The sequence below is a fragment of the Pipistrellus kuhlii genome, unplaced genomic scaffold, assembly GCF_014108245.1.
Source record: "Pipistrellus kuhlii isolate mPipKuh1 unplaced genomic scaffold, mPipKuh1.p scaffold_m20_p_1, whole genome shotgun sequence".
NCBI classification, from domain to species: domain Eukaryota; kingdom Metazoa; phylum Chordata; class Mammalia; order Chiroptera; family Vespertilionidae; genus Pipistrellus; species Pipistrellus kuhlii.
In genome coordinates, this window is record NW_023425404.1 from 19,144,192 (window position 1) to 19,163,030 (window position 18,839).

The 18,839-nt window shown below is 49.9% G+C and overlaps 1 protein-coding gene across 1 annotated transcript in view; it reads left to right on the top strand.

The window, feature by feature from the left end:
* The window catches only part of SPTB (spectrin beta, erythrocytic), a 115,478-nt gene that overhangs the window by 48,211 nt on the left and 48,428 nt on the right, over window positions 1-18,839 (top strand). The window contains exon 2 of the mRNA XM_036434258.2: window positions 6,795-6,993. Within this exon, the coding sequence (XP_036290151.1) occupies window positions 6,846-6,993 (148 nt within the window). The 5' untranslated portion in view covers window positions 6,795-6,845. The remainder of the gene's footprint in view (window positions 1-6,794; window positions 6,994-18,839) is intronic.

Below are 18,839 nucleotides of genomic sequence, written 5' to 3' on the forward strand. Positions count from 1 at the left end.
GCACCTATTTGTCCCAAGCACAGTGCTTGGCACTGGAATACAAAAATGAATAAGACACACATGGCTGCTGCCTACAAGGAACCTAGAGTCTAGGCAGGGTGTGGCCAAGCATTCCACCTGTGGGTGACCTTTTCAGCAGGTAGACCAAACTGTATTCAGATTTACCTGTTTCTCTCAAAAGTGTTTTTTGATTTAAAATATATTTTATTGATTTTTTTTAAGAGAGGAAGGGAGAGAGATAGCTAGAAACATCGATGAGAGAGAAACATCGTTCAGCTGCCTCCTACACACCCCCTGCTGGGGATGTGCCCACAACCAAGGTACATCCCCTTGACTAGAATCGAATCTGGGTCTCTTCAGTCCGCAGGCCAACACTCTATCCACTGAGCCAAACCAGTTTCAGTTGATAGCTATTTTTTTATTCAAGATCCAAAGAGGGTACACAAAGCATTTAGCTACTCCATTTCCTAAATCTCTTTTGACCTACAGCAGTCCCTACTATTTGCTGCTTCTGTGTGTGTGTGTGTGTGTGTGTGTGTGTGTTTTAATACCACTGATTTATCAAAGAAATGCAATCAGTTGTCTGCCGAATGTCCCACATTCTAGATTTGTTTGCTTTTTTATGCTGTCATTTAAGTTGTCTCTCCTATAATCCCTATAAATGGGAAGTTAGCTCAAAAGCCTTGGTCAGATTAAGGTTCACCTTTTTTTGGCAAGAATGCCATTGATCTCAATGTCCCTTGTATTGCATCATATAGGAGACGCATAGTATCTAGTTGTTCTGCTCTTAGTGATATTAAGATTCATCAGTGAATTCAAGTGTTGGGAACTTGGTTCTATTGTTTAGCTCCCCTCAAGCTCTTATCTAATGGTTGTTGTTTTACATGATCTTTTCTGAATCAGTTACTTCGTTAAAAATATCTCAGTGATTATTTTGATCTATTCTTGATCACTTCCAGTGTTGAGTTGTCATTGGTCCCCTGTGCAGAGAAGAGAGAGGTCACAGTGGGCATTCTGGAAAAGTCTTCATGGAAGATGAGAAATTGGACATCAACTTTCCCTTCAGCTACCACAGAATGTTACTTATTTGGCTAGTGGAGCCAGTGTCTATCTTGAAAGAAGTGAGTTGGGAGAGAGAAGAAAAGTTACGGGGTTGTAGTAGCTTTCTGCGAATGTAGATATTGAGCCCAGGAATTCCAATAGAGGTTGGTCTTTGAAAACTATGTACGTATGTTACAAGTATCACCTCTCCTGTCTCCTCTAATCATTCCCCGTGGACGTTTGCCTCTGTGTGGAACGTGAGGCACTGAGAGATGCTGTTACAATAGAGAGCTAATGGGACAATCCCTATATCAGAGCTGAGCTGCACCTGTTCCCCAACCAAATCTCTGTAAGAGCTGTTGGGGCCATGATCCCACCCTTCACCCCCATCCCAGCAGCTGCAGCATAACCAGAGCCAGTTCTTAGTAAGAGATTTTCCATGATGAGGGGACAAGCTGTGACATGTGTGCCTGATGTCCCTGCCTGGTGACAGAAACTGGAGCAGAAGGGTCTGGGTAAGGCCTAAACGAATGGCAGTGGACTAGAATGACCAGGACCTTGCAGATCATGGGGATCCTTGAGGGTAGCAACCGTGGATAGGAATCTTGAGACTTTAAGAAACCCAAACCACATCCTGCCGCTGATGAACTGGAAGCCAGGCAGGTCGGGATGGGAACTACAGAGTGGAAAAGCAGAGTGTGCTCTGGGGGGAGGGGAAGCAGCTTTGTCCAGGCACTGGAGGTAACGTCCTCTGCTGGAAAGGTCACCCGCAGGTGGTGTGCTTACCTGGCCTCTCTGTCACCATGGTCTTGAAACCCCCTTATTCTCCTATCCTGGGAGCCATGTGTTCAGCCTTAGCCTTACTGAGACTGAGCTGTAATCTCTAGGTAGAGATGTCTGGTAGACTAAAGGAGATGCCTGACTAGAGCTTGGGGGTGGGGGAGTAGGCAGGAAGGTAAGGCTGGAGGTAGATTTAGAGAACTCTGAAAATCTACTGGGCACCTCATTGGCTCTCTTGCTGGTTTTGTTTATTGATTCAATATTCAGTATTTCATGCTCTCATGCTGTTTTAGTGAGTGTTTATATATTTGACTAGGGTGTCTGTGAATTCGAAATATAAATGCATTGGCAGAAAAGTTACTGGAGAAACTTCAGGGTTTAATATCTCCTGACCTGGGTTGTCATAGTACCAAAATACATCTATAAAGCAGGTTTGGGGGCAGTACAAAATAGACAGCAGGTAAGGGGTCAAACCTCACAGCTAGAGAGAAAACACAGGCAGAATGGGTCTAAATTCTCTATTTAAGGAAGCTAAGATGGTGTCCAAGCTATTGCAACAGCCCCCACCTGTGACCCTGCTAAGGCAGAGCAGCATCGCCCTGGATTGCCCCCTTCCCCCCACCCCTGTTTCCCACGCCTGAAGCAGACTGGGCTTCGTTGCTTCACACATTTGTGTGGCCCAGAGAAGGGGAGGTGGGACAGGGAGGAGAAGCACATCCGTTCCCTTGTGCTCAGCGCTGTGGGGAGGGCCGAGCTGAGCTCTACCTAGGGCTGCGGCAGCACCTGCCAGGGGAGAGCAGCTGCCACCGTGGCCGCCGCCCGGGGATTAACTGGGCATAGCACAGGAGGCTGAGATGCTGAGGCCCAACACCTGATCTCAGAAGCGGATGGGCTCCTGGGCACACGTGGGGAGGGTGGAGCTGTGAGTTTCGTCAGTGATGTTGTGAAATCTACCCAGCAAGCAGGCGTACCCTCTGCCAGGGAGGGCCCTGCGCGGTCAGAGGAGCTTTTCCGTGCTGAGCTGTGGGCAAGTCTTCTGGGGACCCATCCTGCCCAAGATATAACCAGGGGTCAGGCTGACAGAGCCCACCGAGTGAGGGACTCTGCATTTAGAGACAGGCTTCCCCAGCTGCTAGACAGGCAGGTGGCTGGGCGGGAAAGGTGGGCTTCCGTGGACAGAGTCACATGGGCCAGAGGAAACCCACCTACAGATGGACCAGATGCTGGCAGGTTATGAGGACTTCTTGGGAGCTTGGGGGTGAATTGGGGAGTTATTGATCAAGGAACTACTCCTTAGGCCTTTCCTCCCCCCCTGCCCCACCCCCCGCCCCCGAGTTTCACGGCAGGGGAGTGAGGTACAGTGTGGAGTCCAGTGTTAGCCACGCGTCGCTGCCCTTCATACTCAGAGGGCCACTCTGGATGCCCAGATGACTGACAGCTCTCCACATGGGACCAGATCGGCTCATCGCCAAGTTGCCCTCAGAGAGCAATTTAGATGTCATTTCCATGACTCCCCATTTGGTTAGTTATCCCCACCATGAGCCCCCAACACATGAGATTCTTTTCTGTCCTGATGGCTTCTTTATAGCTAGGCCTTCAAAGGGACATTTTGATAGTAATGGGAATAGACATGGGGGACACTGGGTTAAATTTGGTTTCAGGCATCGAGGTTTTGTGGTGGTGGTGGTGGTGGTGGTGGTGGTGTGTGTGTGTGAGTGTGTGTGAGGGTGTGTGTGTGTGTGTGTGTGTGAGATTTGGTTTTCTAGAATAACCATCTGTAGTTTTTTTAATTTCTTATTTTCTGCTGCTCACTCTTAAATTCTCCAGGATTCTCCCCTTGCCGCTGTGTACCACCACCACCACCACCACCACCACCCCCCGCCCCCGCATCTTCTTGGCTCTGATGGAGTGCCATCTGGGCAGGCCACTGGGCTGGGCATGGCAGGGCAGGAGGGGGAGGGGTGCAGGAAGAAGAAGGCCTCTCTTTAGTTTCTGAACCTTCTTTTCTCGGTGTTTGTCTTCGGGGACTTGATCCTGCTAGGAAACACAAACACAGAGAAAGAAAACTCTAGGCTTGTCTATTTAGACGCGCGTGTGCTTTTTCACATCCGGCAGAGCGCTGCCTGGCTGCTGCTGTCCCTGAGCCGCGGTCACAGGAGGCATGGCGGTCTTAAGCAGGATGAATTGCTGTCTAGTGCCTGCTCTCCTGCACCGGGGCCATCAATCTTGTCTCGAGTGCTGGGCCGCTGGGCTGCCTGCTCAGGCTCATCTTTCTGGGGCAGACTTATTTACGGAGCCACGGCAAAGGTAACCTCACTCCCCCAGCCCCGAGGCCGGGGCCTCTCACGGCCACTCTTAAAAATAGCCCAAGACAAGGAGAGCCAGGGTCTGGTTACCTCCTGCGCGCAGGATCCGATCTCACCTTGCCTCTTGCATCTGGCAGCTCAGCCTTCTCCGTACTGGATCCCTGGGCCTGTCGGTCTTTCTCCTGCTCAGAGCCAGCGGTAGTGCCCTGAGGAAAGTGGGGAAAGGCGTGTGGAGCTGGGACTCCTTCCCAACTGCCTTGGCCCAGCCAGTTGGGTGGGAAATGCCAGCCCCGGAAGTAGGCTGTGCATCTGTAGAAAAGATGGCAGGTTTTCCAAAAGGACAGGGCTGTTCTGGGTACAGGCCTGGCATGGCAAGGGCATGTGTGTTTGGGATAATAACTTGCTTTTCCATCTTCCCTTCCCTGAGTAGCAAACACCTTTGCCAACTCCTGGACACTGGGGCGTGCCCTCTGTCCCCATGTACCGTGTTCTTTTCCCACCTGCTTCCTTAGAATCAGCCTGGCCAAGGGGAGTGAACTGACTGTAGCTTGGCCTGTGGTCCCAGCCACAGCCGTAATTCCCTAGCTGACCTTGGGGAGGCCTCGTTGCAGGAGGCTTGGTTTTCTTCCTTGTGCAATGAGAGTGGATAATTCTGGCTCATGTCTCACCTCAAAGGGATGTGGTGGGATTGATTCATCAGAGTGGGGAAAAGAATCTGAAGTGATTCTGTAGGAAAAAAACAACGGCTCTAGCCCTGCCGTTATAAGTGGATTGGTGAGCTTCCTTCATCTCTTCTTCAAATGCGTGCCTGCGTGGGTGAGTGTGTATGTCGGAGTGTGTATCTGTGTTTGTGATATGAGTGCGTGTGTGTGTGTGTGTGTGTGTGTGTGGTGCATATATGCGTGGAGGAAGGGGTTCACCTGAGGGAGGGGTTCACCTGAGGGAGGGGTTCACCTGACAGCTCACTAGTTGCAGACACGTGTCATTTGCCTTGCAGCCTCCCCACCCACCACCCTTTGCTCTCTTGGACTCGAAGGCTCTGGGCTCCCTGTCCTCTCTTACAAACTTGACCTTGGAGTCCTGTAAGGTCCCTGGGGAGGTGACCGAATGGCAGGTACAGGAAGGAAATTAAGGCTAAAGGAAGCTAGTCATTTCCCAAAGGCCACAGACATTCAGGGCCTGGTGCCTCGTGCCTCCAGCTTCCTGTCCCACTTTTCTCCCTGACCCGGTCCTCACCCTCTAGTTACACAGCACGGTTTCTCATACTGCCAGGTTCTTTCTCACTTTCAGAACGCTGCTCCTGCTCTTTCTTCCCTGTGTTTGGGACTCGTCCCTTTCCATATACTCCTTCAAGGGGTGACTCCAAGCTCCCTTTAGGGATCCGCTTATATTCCCTTTCCCCTGACACCCAGGGCTTCCATGAGTCCCCCCCTCTCCCATCCTTTCCCAGCGGAGGCACCCACCACATTCATTGTAATTGCTCATTTTTAAAAATATATATTTTATTGATTTTTTTACAGAGAGGAAGAGAGAGAAATAGAGAGTCAGAAACATTGATGAAAGAGAATCATCGATCAGCTACCTCTTGCACACCCCCTACTGGGGATGTGCCTGCAACCAAGGTACATGCCCTTGACCGGAATCGAACCCAGGACCCTTCAGTCCGCAGGCCGATGCTCTATCTACTGAGCCAAACCGGTTTTGGCTGTAATTGCTCATTTAATCGTCTGTCTTGCTGCCTGAATATAAGGTCTATGAGGACAGGGCCCTTTCTGTCTTGCTTATAATTATCTAGTATAGTGCCTGCCACCTCATATTTGGTACATATTTAAATGAATGAATGAATGAATGAATGAATGAAGACCCAGGGCTCCTGATGACCATGCTGATTGCATAGATGAACACGCACAGCTCCATTGTCCATGGGACCCCCTCAGCACCACCACCTACCACCACCACCCATCAAAGCTGATGGCTTTGATGGACCAGCAGGCTCATCTGGGCTTCTTGCTCTGTTTTGGGGTTCAACAGGAGACCTTGTCTGAGGACCTGGTTGCACTTCAGCGAAGGCAAAGCCAGAGCTCGGCTTTCCGCACATTTGCAGCTGGGAAAGAACTCCTGGGCAGCCTCTGGGAGGAGTACACCTCCCCCAGCACAGCTGCCGGGGCTGCTGACACCAACGGCATCCTGCAGCTCACATTCATCCCTCTTCCCACTGGTTTGTGTCTGAGTCAGCTTCAGGCAACTTCCAGCTTCTCCCCTCTTACCTCTCCCCGCACCCCAGGTTGGGTCCTGGCCCTGGGCCCAGCCTGTCCGGCTCGCCTCAGGCTCCCCGGAGAGCTGCCCTCTGGGCTGCAGCGGCAGTGGGTTTGGAGGAAGTGGGCTTGCTGCGACTCATGTCTCCACCTGCTGGCCATCCTGACCCTTGCTGCATCAGCTCTCTGTCCCCGCCGCCACTGCCGCTGTTACTGTTGCTGCTGCTGCTGCAATATTTTATATCCAGGGAGCAGAGACCCGGGTGGGAAGCATGGCCAGGCAGATGGCACCGTGTGCTGCTCCTACAAGGACCTACTCCTGTCAGATGCTCCAAATAAGTTTTTCCTGAGGAAAAGTCCAAGGGGGTGGGAGCTAACCGCTGACTGTGTTGCTGTCCCCCCCACCCCCCAGGGACTCTTCCATGAAGACTGAGGCAGGCGTAGCTGCTGAGAGCCTGCTGACATGACATCAGCCACGGAGTTTGAAAACGTGGCCAACCAGCCACCGTACAGCCGGATCAATGCCCGCTGGGATGCCCCGGACGACGAGCTGGATAATGACAACAGCTCGGCCAGGCTCTTTGAGAGGTCCCGGATCAAGGCCTTGGCAGGTACCGTGTGGGGCCGTGGGGGTTAGGGGAGGGTCACTCGCCTGCTTGCCCATGGTGAGTCCTCTGTGTGCCTTGGCGTGAGCCTGGCAGGGCGGTGATGGAGATGTGGTGGTGGTTGTGTGGCTCAGAGAGCCTGGGCCCCCTGGGGAGAGAGAGTGCAGGCTCAGGCAGCCTCTGCTCCACGTGTCCTAGGCACTTCCTCCCAGGCGGGAGAGGGTGCCAGGGGAGCCCTGCCCTCTGCCCGTGCCCTGCATGACCTGTGGCCACAGTTAGAGTGAGAGGAGGTCTCCGTGAAGAAGAGTCGGAGGGGATGCACAGCCGGGCAGAGCTGTGTGGGGCCTCCGTAGGCACCTCAGTCTCCCGCCTGGGCCTGAGTGGAGGAACTGCCTCATCCTCTCTGTGGTCCCGAGGGAAAGAGCGATTTGATAGAAAATTGAGAGCAGATAACATCCTCCCACACTGCCTCGGAAAGGAGGATTTTCTGGACTAAACCTCTTATCCTGAAGCTGCAATTAAATTAGATTTTTACTTAGCAGGTTCAGAATAGACTTCCTCCCCTTGCTGGCTGAGATCTGATTCTTAAAATCCCCACCACCACCATCTCCCAACAACCCCTGTGCACACTGCCTCCCTGGTGCCTGGCCCAGGGGAGCTGTATTCTGAACCTCAATCCTTGGCCAATGAAGAGAGTTTGAGTTACGGGGGGGGGGGGGGGGGGGTGTGGTTTCACTTGCTCTACCAGTGACGGGCCCAAATCTGACCACTCCCTGCTTGTTCCCATCTTCGGCCTCGTACGACGGGTAAGGCTTTCCCACAGTCACTTTTTGGAGTGAATCTCCCACCGCCCCTGCTGCTCCTGGCTTTATCTGACTTTCATGCTAGTGCTCTTCCGACTTCCCTCCCTCTGCCCCCACATCCCTTGGGGCATAAGCTGACCTTGAGGCATAAGCAGGGCCTTAGGCCCCTCTGACCCCATAATGCCCTTTCACCTCAGTGTCTGGGTGTCCCCATAAAAGGAAGGGGGTGGTGTCCCATTCTCTTGCCGTGGGGAATCCATTCGGATCTGGCTATCCCCCTCTGTGTCCTTGTTCTTGGCAAGAAACGCCCTTTCTTTTTCCTTCGTTGCCTCGTCCCCATCCCCTCCCTCACAAAGTCCTTCCTTGGTTTTTCCTTGAGGACATAGAAGAGCACCAGCCCTTGCTTTTGCTTATGTAATTTTAACTTCTTTATATAACCAAACTCAGAACCCTTGCCTTTGCCGGTCCGGTTGTGCCTTCTTTATGTCTCGTGCTGGCTGATCTGGCTGCAGGGACCCTGGTGATGTGGCTGGAGGGAGGGAGGAACCATATTCCATAAGGCCTGACATAGGGCCTTTGAGGAGGGGGGCTGTCTTTTGTGCAGGGATCATTTTATCCATTTCACATACACCCTGTTTTTTAAGAAACTAAGGCAAATTCCATGTTAACAGCTATCTATTGAACTCCCGCTATGTGCAAAGCTAAGCCCCTGGCCAGACATGAGAGTGGAGGGGAAAGCACAGAGATGAATTCTACATACGGCAGTATTTGTCTCTAAGGAGTTTCTGATCTATTAGGGGAAAATGAACGCTGATTATAATTAATTAGCACGAGTAGAATTAGAGAAGAACCGTAGGAAAGACACATACTTAAATAGCAAGGAAAGAGCAAAGGAAGAGCTGCAGAAAGAACCAAGGGCTTGTCTGTGGAGGAAGTCGTTGAGGCTGGGACTGAAGGGTGCATGTGACTCTGACAGGCAGATAGGGTGTGAGTTTGTCCACTTGGCCTATAAGTATAACCAGGTCTGATGAGCAGCCCAGGAAACCAGTGGAAATGGGTTGATTAGGAAAGAGACTCTGTCAGCCTTGCCTGTTCCTCACCTATCTCCCATACAATCCGAATATCCTACCCAGGAGAGAGGAACCACAGCGCGCAGAGTTGCATGGACCTTAACAATTCAGAACATCTGACTAGCCCGGCCAGCATGGCTCAGTCGACCTATGAACCAGGTTATGGTTCAGTTCCTGGTCAGGGCACATGCCCGGGTTGTGGGCTCAATCCCTGGTAGGGTACATGCAGGAGTCAGCCAATCAATGATTCTTTCTCATCATTGATGTTTCTATCTCTCTCTTCCTCTGCCTTCCTCTCTGAAATCAATAAAAATGTATTTCTTTTTTTAAAAAAAGAGGTTTTTTTTAAAAAAAAAAAAAAAAAAAAAGAAAAAAAAAAAGAAAAGAGAACATCTGGCTAACAAGTACACATGGAAGTTAGAAGTCCCATTCGGGATTTTTAAAAACAAACAAAAACCTCAGAGTCCACTATGAGTGAATTTGGAAGAAGTCAAAGCTTTGAGAAGGTCCAAAGTGGAATGGCCACTGGCCCATTCAGGTGGGTAGGCAGAGCAGAGAAAGCAAATGCCAGTCTCCCGGCTTGGCATTTTTCTCTTCAGGACTGTCTTGGGAGCTGCCTGGGCAGAATGGGCGGGGGTCAGTCTTTCCAAAGAGGCTTAGGCTGCAGAAGCCACCTGTGGTTCCCATCATTTCAGCGTGCCTCACACGGCCACCTCCACTCCTAAGAGTAATCCGGCATGGAAGGCGCTTGGTTCTGTGTTTCTTATAAGATGGCGGTGACCTGCTTTGTGGGTGGGTGTGGCAAGGTTGGCCTGGCCTTTTCTTTCTGAAACGGAAGGCCCTGGGTAAAGAGGAAAATGTCACAAGTCCCAGATCCAAGTCCTGGTCCCACCTCTAATGCTACTGCTACGGAGGACAGCTGGATCCATTTCCCCTCTCACAAAATCAGGACAGCAGTACTTTCCCAAGGCTGTGAATATCAAACAAGAGGAAGTCTCTGAAAGCTTCTTATTAATAATAAAATACTAGGCAAGTGAATGTTTGTATTTATAGGAAATCTTAGTGTCTTCCTGTCCTTTCTCTTCTACCAACTTCAGACATTCAAGATCATTAATCCATTCTTTGGCCCCGTGACCTTGGCCTGCTCCAGGGCCAGTTTCTTCCCTCTTAACCCTCTTTTTTTCTTAGAAGACCTGGGTTGGAGAAAAGGACCAGGGACTGGGGAAATTAGGCTGAAGCTTGCGTTTGGAGCTCTGGGCTTCCTGCCCTGAGACCCAGTGCCCATGAGGATGAAGCCCATGCTAGAGAGCTTTCTCCTTAAGGCCGGCCAGCCGGGATCCCAGCTGTGTGTCTTCCACCGGCCTGAGGATCCAAAGGATGAGTTTTTTAAATGCTCTTCCTGGTATAGCAGCTCCTGTGAGTCCATCTCTACTTAGTGACCTGTAGCTAGAAGACTTGCATCTGGTTAACTGGATTCCATGTGTTCTGCCTCTCAGTCAGCTTTCCCTCAGCCCCTGCTCTGCCTCTCTGATCGTCCCCAGCTCTCCCTCCCTGGGCCAGAATTAACGAGCCATCTGGTTCCTCTGTGTGGAAGCCTCCACATTGACCTCTCCAGAATGAATGACTCTGGATTTGAAACTGCGGATCAGCCTGGTTCAAGTGAAAGTGGGATGGGGTCAGGGAAAGTGGGAGGAACAGGCTGCAGAAGGCTCCTGGGGGAAGATGGATTTGACCTTGGCAATGCCACGGGGAGGGCAGGGAGCTCAGCAGGAATACCTACCCAGTAGGTTCCCTGGGCAGACGTTAGCTCTCGACGTCAGCTTCTAAAGCTGGCAGCACTTTTTGAGGTTCCGAGGTGAGTGACCATGAGGTTTCTTCCTGAACAGGGAGCTGTCCTCTGCTTTGACGGTTCTGGCACCTTCCCAGGCAGGCCACTCTTTGGATCGGCTTTGAAAGGCTAGAGGAAGGGAGCAGCTGAACGGGCCAAATTCCTATCCCTCCCAAAGGTTCCAGCCTTAGTGTCACGGTAGAAAAGCTCTCAGTGCTTCCTAGAGTCAGCTCATTGTCCCACCCCCTGCCTGTCCTTCCCCTTTTCAAACATTTGTGGCACCTGGAGAAGGGATGGAGCACTACAGGCTGCAAGGCAATTTCCCAGCCAGAATGCCCGCCCTCTGTGCCCTCTCTCCTCATCCCAGGGGAGGCCTCCGCCTGCCTGCACACCTCCTCACACCTGGTTGTGTACCCGGTAGCTCAAGGCAGATGTGGCCCAGCTGGGAGAGGAGCAATGCCACAGAAAGATGCCCCGAAAAGAGAAACCCTGTGCACCATCCTCCCTCCCATCCTACTGCTCCTCCCTCCTGCTCCTCCTGCCTCACATTTGCACACAGCTTGGCATCTCAGCTCCATGGTGCCCAGAGGCGTCTGAAAGGTTGCAGCCCAGGGCCGCCTGAGAAGAAGGAAGAAGACCAAACACGCCCTTCCTCCTCCTCTTTGGCCTGTTGAACCATTACTGAGGAGCAAACTACACAGAGCTCCCCTTTCCAGCACAGTGCACCAGATCGTGTGGCCCACTCAATACTGAAATCCAAGTGATGCTTCAAACTAGAGATGCGCTTCCTTGCTGCGTTCTCTCTTTGTAGCCTTTTTACTAGAAATGAGATGAGGCCAAAGTGGCGAGGTTGGTTGAAGACAATTCAGAGAAGGCAGAAGGACAGCAGGTGCACTGCGAGCTGTGTCCTGCGCCCTGAATCACAGAGCTGCTGCCACTTGGAGCCTTGAACACCTTCCAGGCCCATTGTGCCCAGGCCCCAAGGTCAAGTTCTGTGATTGACAGGTGTTCCCTCAGAGCCTTAGGACCGTGGTTCTCAGACCCTGCTGCTCCCTGCCCACCCACCAGGGCTCCCCAGGGACATTCTGGAGAAGGTCGCAGGGTTCCTTCCTGACTTTGGTGCAAAAGATGATGCTGAGCCTCTCCCTCAACTCCTCTCCCTGCCTGTACCAGGATGGCGCTGAGGCCAGGTAAAGGCTTTATGTCCAGAGCGTGAGTGATTTGTTCTGGAGAGCAGGGCTTGGCCACACTGTGGTGGGGATCGGCAGCTTCTTGGCAGCCTGTGAAGCTGATACTTTCAGATGCAGCTGCTGGCAACCAAGGCGTCAGGTGTTTATGGCCCTACCGTCTCTCTCAAGCTATCTGTGCGAGCAGAGATGGTGTCATCAGCAAGATGTCTTTAAAGTGTTTTCTTGCCGAAACCGGTTTGGCTCAGTGGATAGAGCATCAGTCTTCAGACTGAAAGGTCCCAGGTTTGATTCCAGTCAAGGGCATGTGCATTGGTTGGGGGCACATTCCCAGTAGGGGGTGTGCAGGAGGCAGCTGGTCGATGTTTCTCTCTCATCGACGTTTCTAGCTCTCTATCCTTCTCCCTCTCTGTGGAAAATCAATAAAATATATTTAAATAAAAATAAAAAATAAATTTAAAGTGTTTTCTTCTCAGATTTCAAAACGTGAAACGGAGTTTCATTTAGGGACTATACTTTGAGGAAATATACTATTCACGGAAATACCTAAAATTATTAACCGTCATTTCAGTGCACTGTCTGAAGGAAAAAAGAAAAAAAAAATTGGCTCAGCAGCTTCCTCTTGGAGGTCAGCCATTGTGAGTTTCCCTCCTTCTAGATCAGCCACTGTGCGGACAGTTACCTGTGCAGACAACGCTGCCAGGGAAGCCATGGCGCCACCTGCACTGTGTGGTCCTGCCCAGCACGTGACACCTCTCCCATGGTCCCCTCTCTCCTCTTGATAAGATCTGTCAGAACAAAGGCTCCCTTTCTCTGGGTGATTATCATCGTGGAAACGCTTGATCAAATATTAATACACCCAAGTTAATAATAAGATTCCCTTCCCTCCCCGTGCAGTGCAGTGAGTGAGCCATGCTAATAGCCTCCTCCATCTTTGGGACATTCCTGTGGGCTGTCAGCTCTGTTCCCAAGGGCAGGCTCTTGTCCCAGGCCTTGGCTGTGCTCACGGCTCCTGGGAGCAGCCAGCACCCACTCCCCTCAACCCCTGCAATGGGCCCCAGGCATGCGGCTGGGCCAAAGAGGTGGTGTTTTCAGAGCATCCATAGCAATTGTTCATTTTCCCTTTTAATGGTGTCACTGAGAGAGAATGACAGGGAGGCTTGGTAGCAGCCAAATCTCTGGGAGCATTTTGCCTCCAAACCCTTTGGCCTTCAGACTCTGCAAACTAGATCAACCTAGGAATCTCATTGTACAGTCCAATAAGAAGGAAGTAGATATCGATAGATTGAAAGAAAAAATTCTCTCCAAAGTAAACAAGAAGAGTAGAATTTGTGCCACCATCATTTAGGTGTCCCAGAGGGCCTGGGCAAGGCTTTATAATGGGTTGGCATCTGTGTCATCGAAGTTTGTCACAAATTCATGGGTGTTAAAGTGTTACTCACTCAGGTTCCCTAAGCTCTTGGCTTCCTGGCGTGAGAAAGGAGTGAAATCCCAAGTTGTAAACCTGCAAAGGGCTCGACATTCAATGATAGTTTTAGGCCCAGACTATCGGTCCAGGCCTCCCACAGTGCCTCTTCTCCCACCTGTCTTTCTGACCACCTCGCTTACCCACAGCTTAAGGCTATGTGCTGATAAAAATGCAGGCTTCCTCAAGAAAGATCCCTTTTTAACTTTTCTTTTTAAAAAATATGTTTTTTTATTGATTTTAGAGAAGAAGGGAGATGGAGAGAGAGATAGAAACATCAATGGCTGCATCCTACATGTCGCACATGGGAATTGAGCCCACAACCCAGGTATGTGCCCTGACTGGAAACTGAACCATTTTTTCCTGGTTCATTGGTCAATGCTCAACCACTGAGCCACACTGGCTGGGCTCTCAAGCCACATGCAGCTCTTTGGCCCCTTGAGTGTGGCTCTTCCATAAAATATCATAGCCTGGGCGAGTCTATTATATTTTGAAGAAGTGGCATTAGAAGAAGTTTAAGTTTAAAAAATTCCCAGTTGTGCCACAAAAGAAATTTCAATTGTTGTACTGTTGATATTTGGCTCTGTTGACTAATGAGTCTGCCAACCACTGTACTAGGTCATTAGCCCTTTGTGATATCTTTCCTCCTTTCTTTGATTTGTTTGACATTTTTCCTTGTTTGTTTGATTTTGTTATGGTTTTTTATCCCACACAAAAATGTTTTTAACATAGTTGAACTGTAGGTCTTTTACTTTTTTGGCTTTTGGATTTTGTGTCATATTTCCTAAACAAAGGTTATTAAAAAAACAAAACACACACACACAAACACACACACACACATTAAGTTTGGTAGTTTTATGGTTTCATTTTATACATTTAAATTTTTTACCTAAATGAAATATATCCTGAAGTATGAGATATAAATTTAATTTTTCTGCCCGAACTGGTTTGGCTCAGTAGATAGACCGTCGCCCTGTGAACTGAAGGGTCCCATGTTTGATCCCAGTCAAGGGCGTGCACTTGGTTGCGGGCACAGCCCCAGAAGGGAGTCTGCAGGAGGCAGGTGATTGATGTTTCTCTCTCATCGATGTTTCTAACTCTCTATCCCTCTCCCCTCCTCTCTGTAAAAAATTAATAAAATATATTTTTAAAAATTTTTTTAATTTTTCCTGTATGAAAAATAGTTTTGCTAACACCCTTTGCCCAGTGACTTGTCTTTCTCCTTATTTGAAATACCTATTCTATACTAGCACTACACAGTTTTATTATTATAACTTTATACTGTGATTTAATATTTGATAGAAAAAAAACTCTAAGAAATTGTTCACTCTTTGTTACCTTTCTCTTTAAATTTTTGTAGCTATTTTTAGTTGCTTTTCCCAATGAATTTTCTTATAGCTTCTCTAGTTGGCCTCAATTTAAATTACATAATTTAAGTAGATTTAATAAGCATATAGGTTAATTTAGGTTAATTTAGGGTAAACTGATATTTTGATGATATTGGGTTTTCCTATTTGAGAACTGGGCATGCTTTTCTACTTATCAAACCTTTTCTACTTATCAAACCTCAGAATCCTTTTTTAAAAATGTATTTATTGTTGACAATATTATAGATGTTCCCCATTTTCCTCCCCTTTGTACCCCCTCCACCCAGGCCCTACCCCACCCCGGCCTTCCCTACTCTATGGTCTGTGTCCATGGGCTATGCATATGTGCATATATGTTCTTTGGTTAATTTTGTCCCATCACCTTTACCCCTCTTTACTCTGAGATCTGTCGTCTTGCACACTTCTTTTTAAATTTAAGCTGTCTGTTTACTATCATTGGGAAGCCTTACAAATTAATATTTCAGGAAATAATCCTGCCGTGTCTTCAGTGGTTCCTTTTGCCTCTAGAATGAAATCTAAACTACTTAGCCTTTTATCCAAGGCTTTCCACATCTGGTTTAAAGCCTGTTTTCAACATGCTTTCTTCTTACCTGTAGCTACTCAGCCGTCCCCTCAGATGAGCTCTGCCCTTCCTGCGTCTGCGCGGCGCACTCCGCCTCCCGGCTCCCCCCTCCTCCTCTGCCTGTCCCAGGGGCTTTCTTCGTGAGCTCCCTGCCCCTCCTTGCAACTCCAATTAGAAATGACCTCCCTCCTCTTTGACCCCAACCATTTATTGTCCGTGCCATTTATCTAGTAACTAATCCAGTATTACCTGGTGGCAGCTTTTGTATTATCAAAACGAACTGTCCTTTATCTCTTGTGTGGTTGCAAAACTATTTGTGGGTTTGTGTCTTATTTCCTCAGCTAGCCTGTGAGGCCCTTGGGGAGGGTGGGCCTGCATGTAGTGATAGTAATAGTAATAGGTAGTAATAGTAGTGATGCTGACGATGATCGTTTACGTGACAGCAAGCTTTTCGTGGGCCAGGTACTGTGTTAAGCACTTTCCATGTATGAGCTCACATGTTAGTGAATAAGCATTTGTGTCTCGGTATTGTGGGTTTACTTGGCCTCAGATTAAACCTTTTTATCTTTTTAATATATTTTTATTTATTTCAGAGATGAAGGGAGAGGGAGAGAGAGATAGAAACATCAGTGATGAGAGAGAATCATTGATTGGCTGTCTCCTGCCCTCCCCCTACTGGGGAGCAAGCCCGCAGCTGGGCATGTGCCCTGACTGGGAATTGAATTATAATCTCTTGGTCATAGGTCAGTGCTCAACCACTGAGCCACAGCAGCCATGTAAACCTTTTTTTTTCCCAATTAAATATTTTTATTGATTTTTAGAGAGAGAAGAAGGGAGAGAGAGAAAGAAAGAGAAAAACATCCTGTACACCCCCTGCCAGGATCGAGCCTGCAACCTGGGCATGTGCCCTGACTGGGAATTGAACTGGCAACCTTTCGGTGCATGGGATGCTGCCCAACCAACTGAGCCACTCTGGCCAGGGCTCAAACCAAACCTTTGAAGGGGGGTATACAGGAAAGACTATCCAGTCACGATGCCCAGACACTAATTCTAGCTCCTTGGCCAGAGTTTCCTGGGGTAAGGCCTGACATGGAGGGAGGAATAAGGATGGCAACAGCCTGGGAGAGAAAGGGAGAGTCACAAACGGGAATGGAGAGGCCCTGGACTTGATGGCAGCAGAGGCACGAGTGGCTCCGAGCAGGCCGTGCCGGCAGACTTGTCTCCTTTCCTGTGCTGGCGGGGTGAGGGCCAAAGAAATAAGGCCTGTGCTGGCAGGGCCTGGCTGAGGCCTCCTTTCCACAGCAGGTCCCTGCAGAGGAGCCCAAGTCCCCGGGGACGGCAGGCCCGACGCACGGCCGCCTCCTGGGCCTTTCCGAACCCCCCGGGTTCCCAGCCCGGCTGGCTCCCGGCCACCGCCTCTGCCACACTGGGAAGGTGCCCGCTGGGCCCGGGCCACTCTGGGAGTGAACGTGCTGAGTGTGCCCATGGGGAGCTGCCGGAGCCAACGAGCTAATGGAAATTAATCCCCACCCTGGGCCGCTTCTCTCCCGTGGCCAGCATAGCTTCTCGGAATCTCTCCCGGGTCTCTGCCCTGCAGCGTTTCAGGTGCTGGGACCCCGGGCAGTTCCACCCCAGCCTTTAAGTAAACGGAGGCCTGGACGCAGGAGGCCTGCCTGCACTCTAACCCTGCGCCTCCCCTACGTGGGGGGCCAGGAGGCATTGTTGACGTGCTGAAAACTTGGGGCATCGCACTGATTTATGTGCCAGCCCAGCAGCCTACGACCAAATCCCATGCCCCCAGCGAGGCGCACTTTGGTACACTATGCTAGGCACGGGTGAGTGGGTCTCAGCACCCACGTAGTGAAATTTTTGGATTCTTAAAGACAGAGAAGATGAGAGAAGAAAGGATTTTAATGTTTTTATTTCTTATTGATTTTTAGAGAGAGAAAGAGAGAGAGAGAGAGAGAGAGAGAGAGAGAGAGAAACATTGATGTGAGAATAAAATATCGATCAGCTGCCTCCTGCACGCCCCCTTCTAGGGATTGAGCCCACAACCCAGGCATGTGCTCTGACTGGGAATCAAACCAGCAACTTTTCTGGTGCCCAGGAGGAAGCCCAACCAACTGAGCCTCACCAGCCAGGGCTAGGACTTTAGTGTTTTTAGACACTCACCTCTAAAGGGGCTGACAGTTTCAGCCCTTGGTCAAAAGCTCCACAACTGATTGGAAGGGCTGTCCTCTTAAAGGACAGATCTGGGTTGTCCAGCCTGTGTGGCTCAGTGATTGAGCATCAACCTATGCACCAGGAGGTTGCCGGTTTGATTCCCCGTCAGGGCACATGCCCAGGTTGCAGGCTCGATCCCCAGCAGGGGACATGCAGGAGGTAGCTGATCGATGTTGATATTTCCCGCTCATCGATGTTTCTGTCTCTCCCTTTCTTCTCTCTTTAAAATCAATAAAAGCCTATTTTAAAAACATAAGAAGAAAAAAGGAACAGATACAGGTTTCGGAAACTGTGGTAGATTGTGGGATCCAGACATGTCCCAGAATAAATGCAACCGCTTTCCGTTAATTACATCATCAAAACTTTAGCTGTATTTTACTGAAGCAGTCCTTGAAATCAGGAAAATGGTTTAATTCGCTGCCAACAGAAGAGTAAGGGGTCTTTTTCCTCTGAAACTTTGCCCAATGTCCTAGAATGAATGAACGCCATTTCAATTTTATATTTATATATAAGATTTGTGTATTTAGCTGTAGTATTTTCTTTTCTTGGAAGTCGTATTTAGATGGCTGCCATTGAATTCTCTACATACAATTCCAGCACTCATCATATTTATAATAGAGTATGTCTGCCTGAAAAATAGGAGCCGTCCTTCCTGTCCTTGAATTCCCCACCTCTACCCAGAGCCTGGAGCCTGATGGGTGTACAGTAAACATCTGCTGGGCGAATGAATAAAGGACCTGAGCTCCTGACACTGAAACAGCCACGCAGGAGGAAGGAATTTGATGCTGTGAGCCTCAGGAGCTGCCAGGATTATACCCTCGAGGCGGTGCTGACTGGGCTTCTCTTTTTGTTGTTAAATAGATACTTAATAATTTAAGAAGCCAGCCCTCCCACAGTTGGGGCTCAGTTAGCCTGCTCCTGAGGCGGCTGACGTTCCCTGCTGGCGGTGACGGACCCTGGGGATCCTCCATGGCCCCAGGCCCAGCCACACTGCCAGCTCAGTTCCTGCCTGAGTGCCCAGAAGCCAGAGGCCCAGAAGCCGGCTACCACAAACAGTTCACTCCAGTAAACAGACGGAGGTTCACTCCTCTTCCTCTCTTCTCTCCCTCCCCCTCCCCCAGTCTTACTCCTAGCCCAGCCTTCTGCCTGCCTCCAGCATCTTGGTCCATCTCTCCAGCCCTAATTGGACAGCTCACCAGGCTTTACAGCAGGGCTGAGGCCAGAAGCCTGGTTTGGCTGATGCTGACTTAGGATTGGGGATGGGTGTCATGTCAGCTCCGGGGCTGACGGTGGAGAGCCCCTGCCTGCCATTCTGGGTGTGAGAGA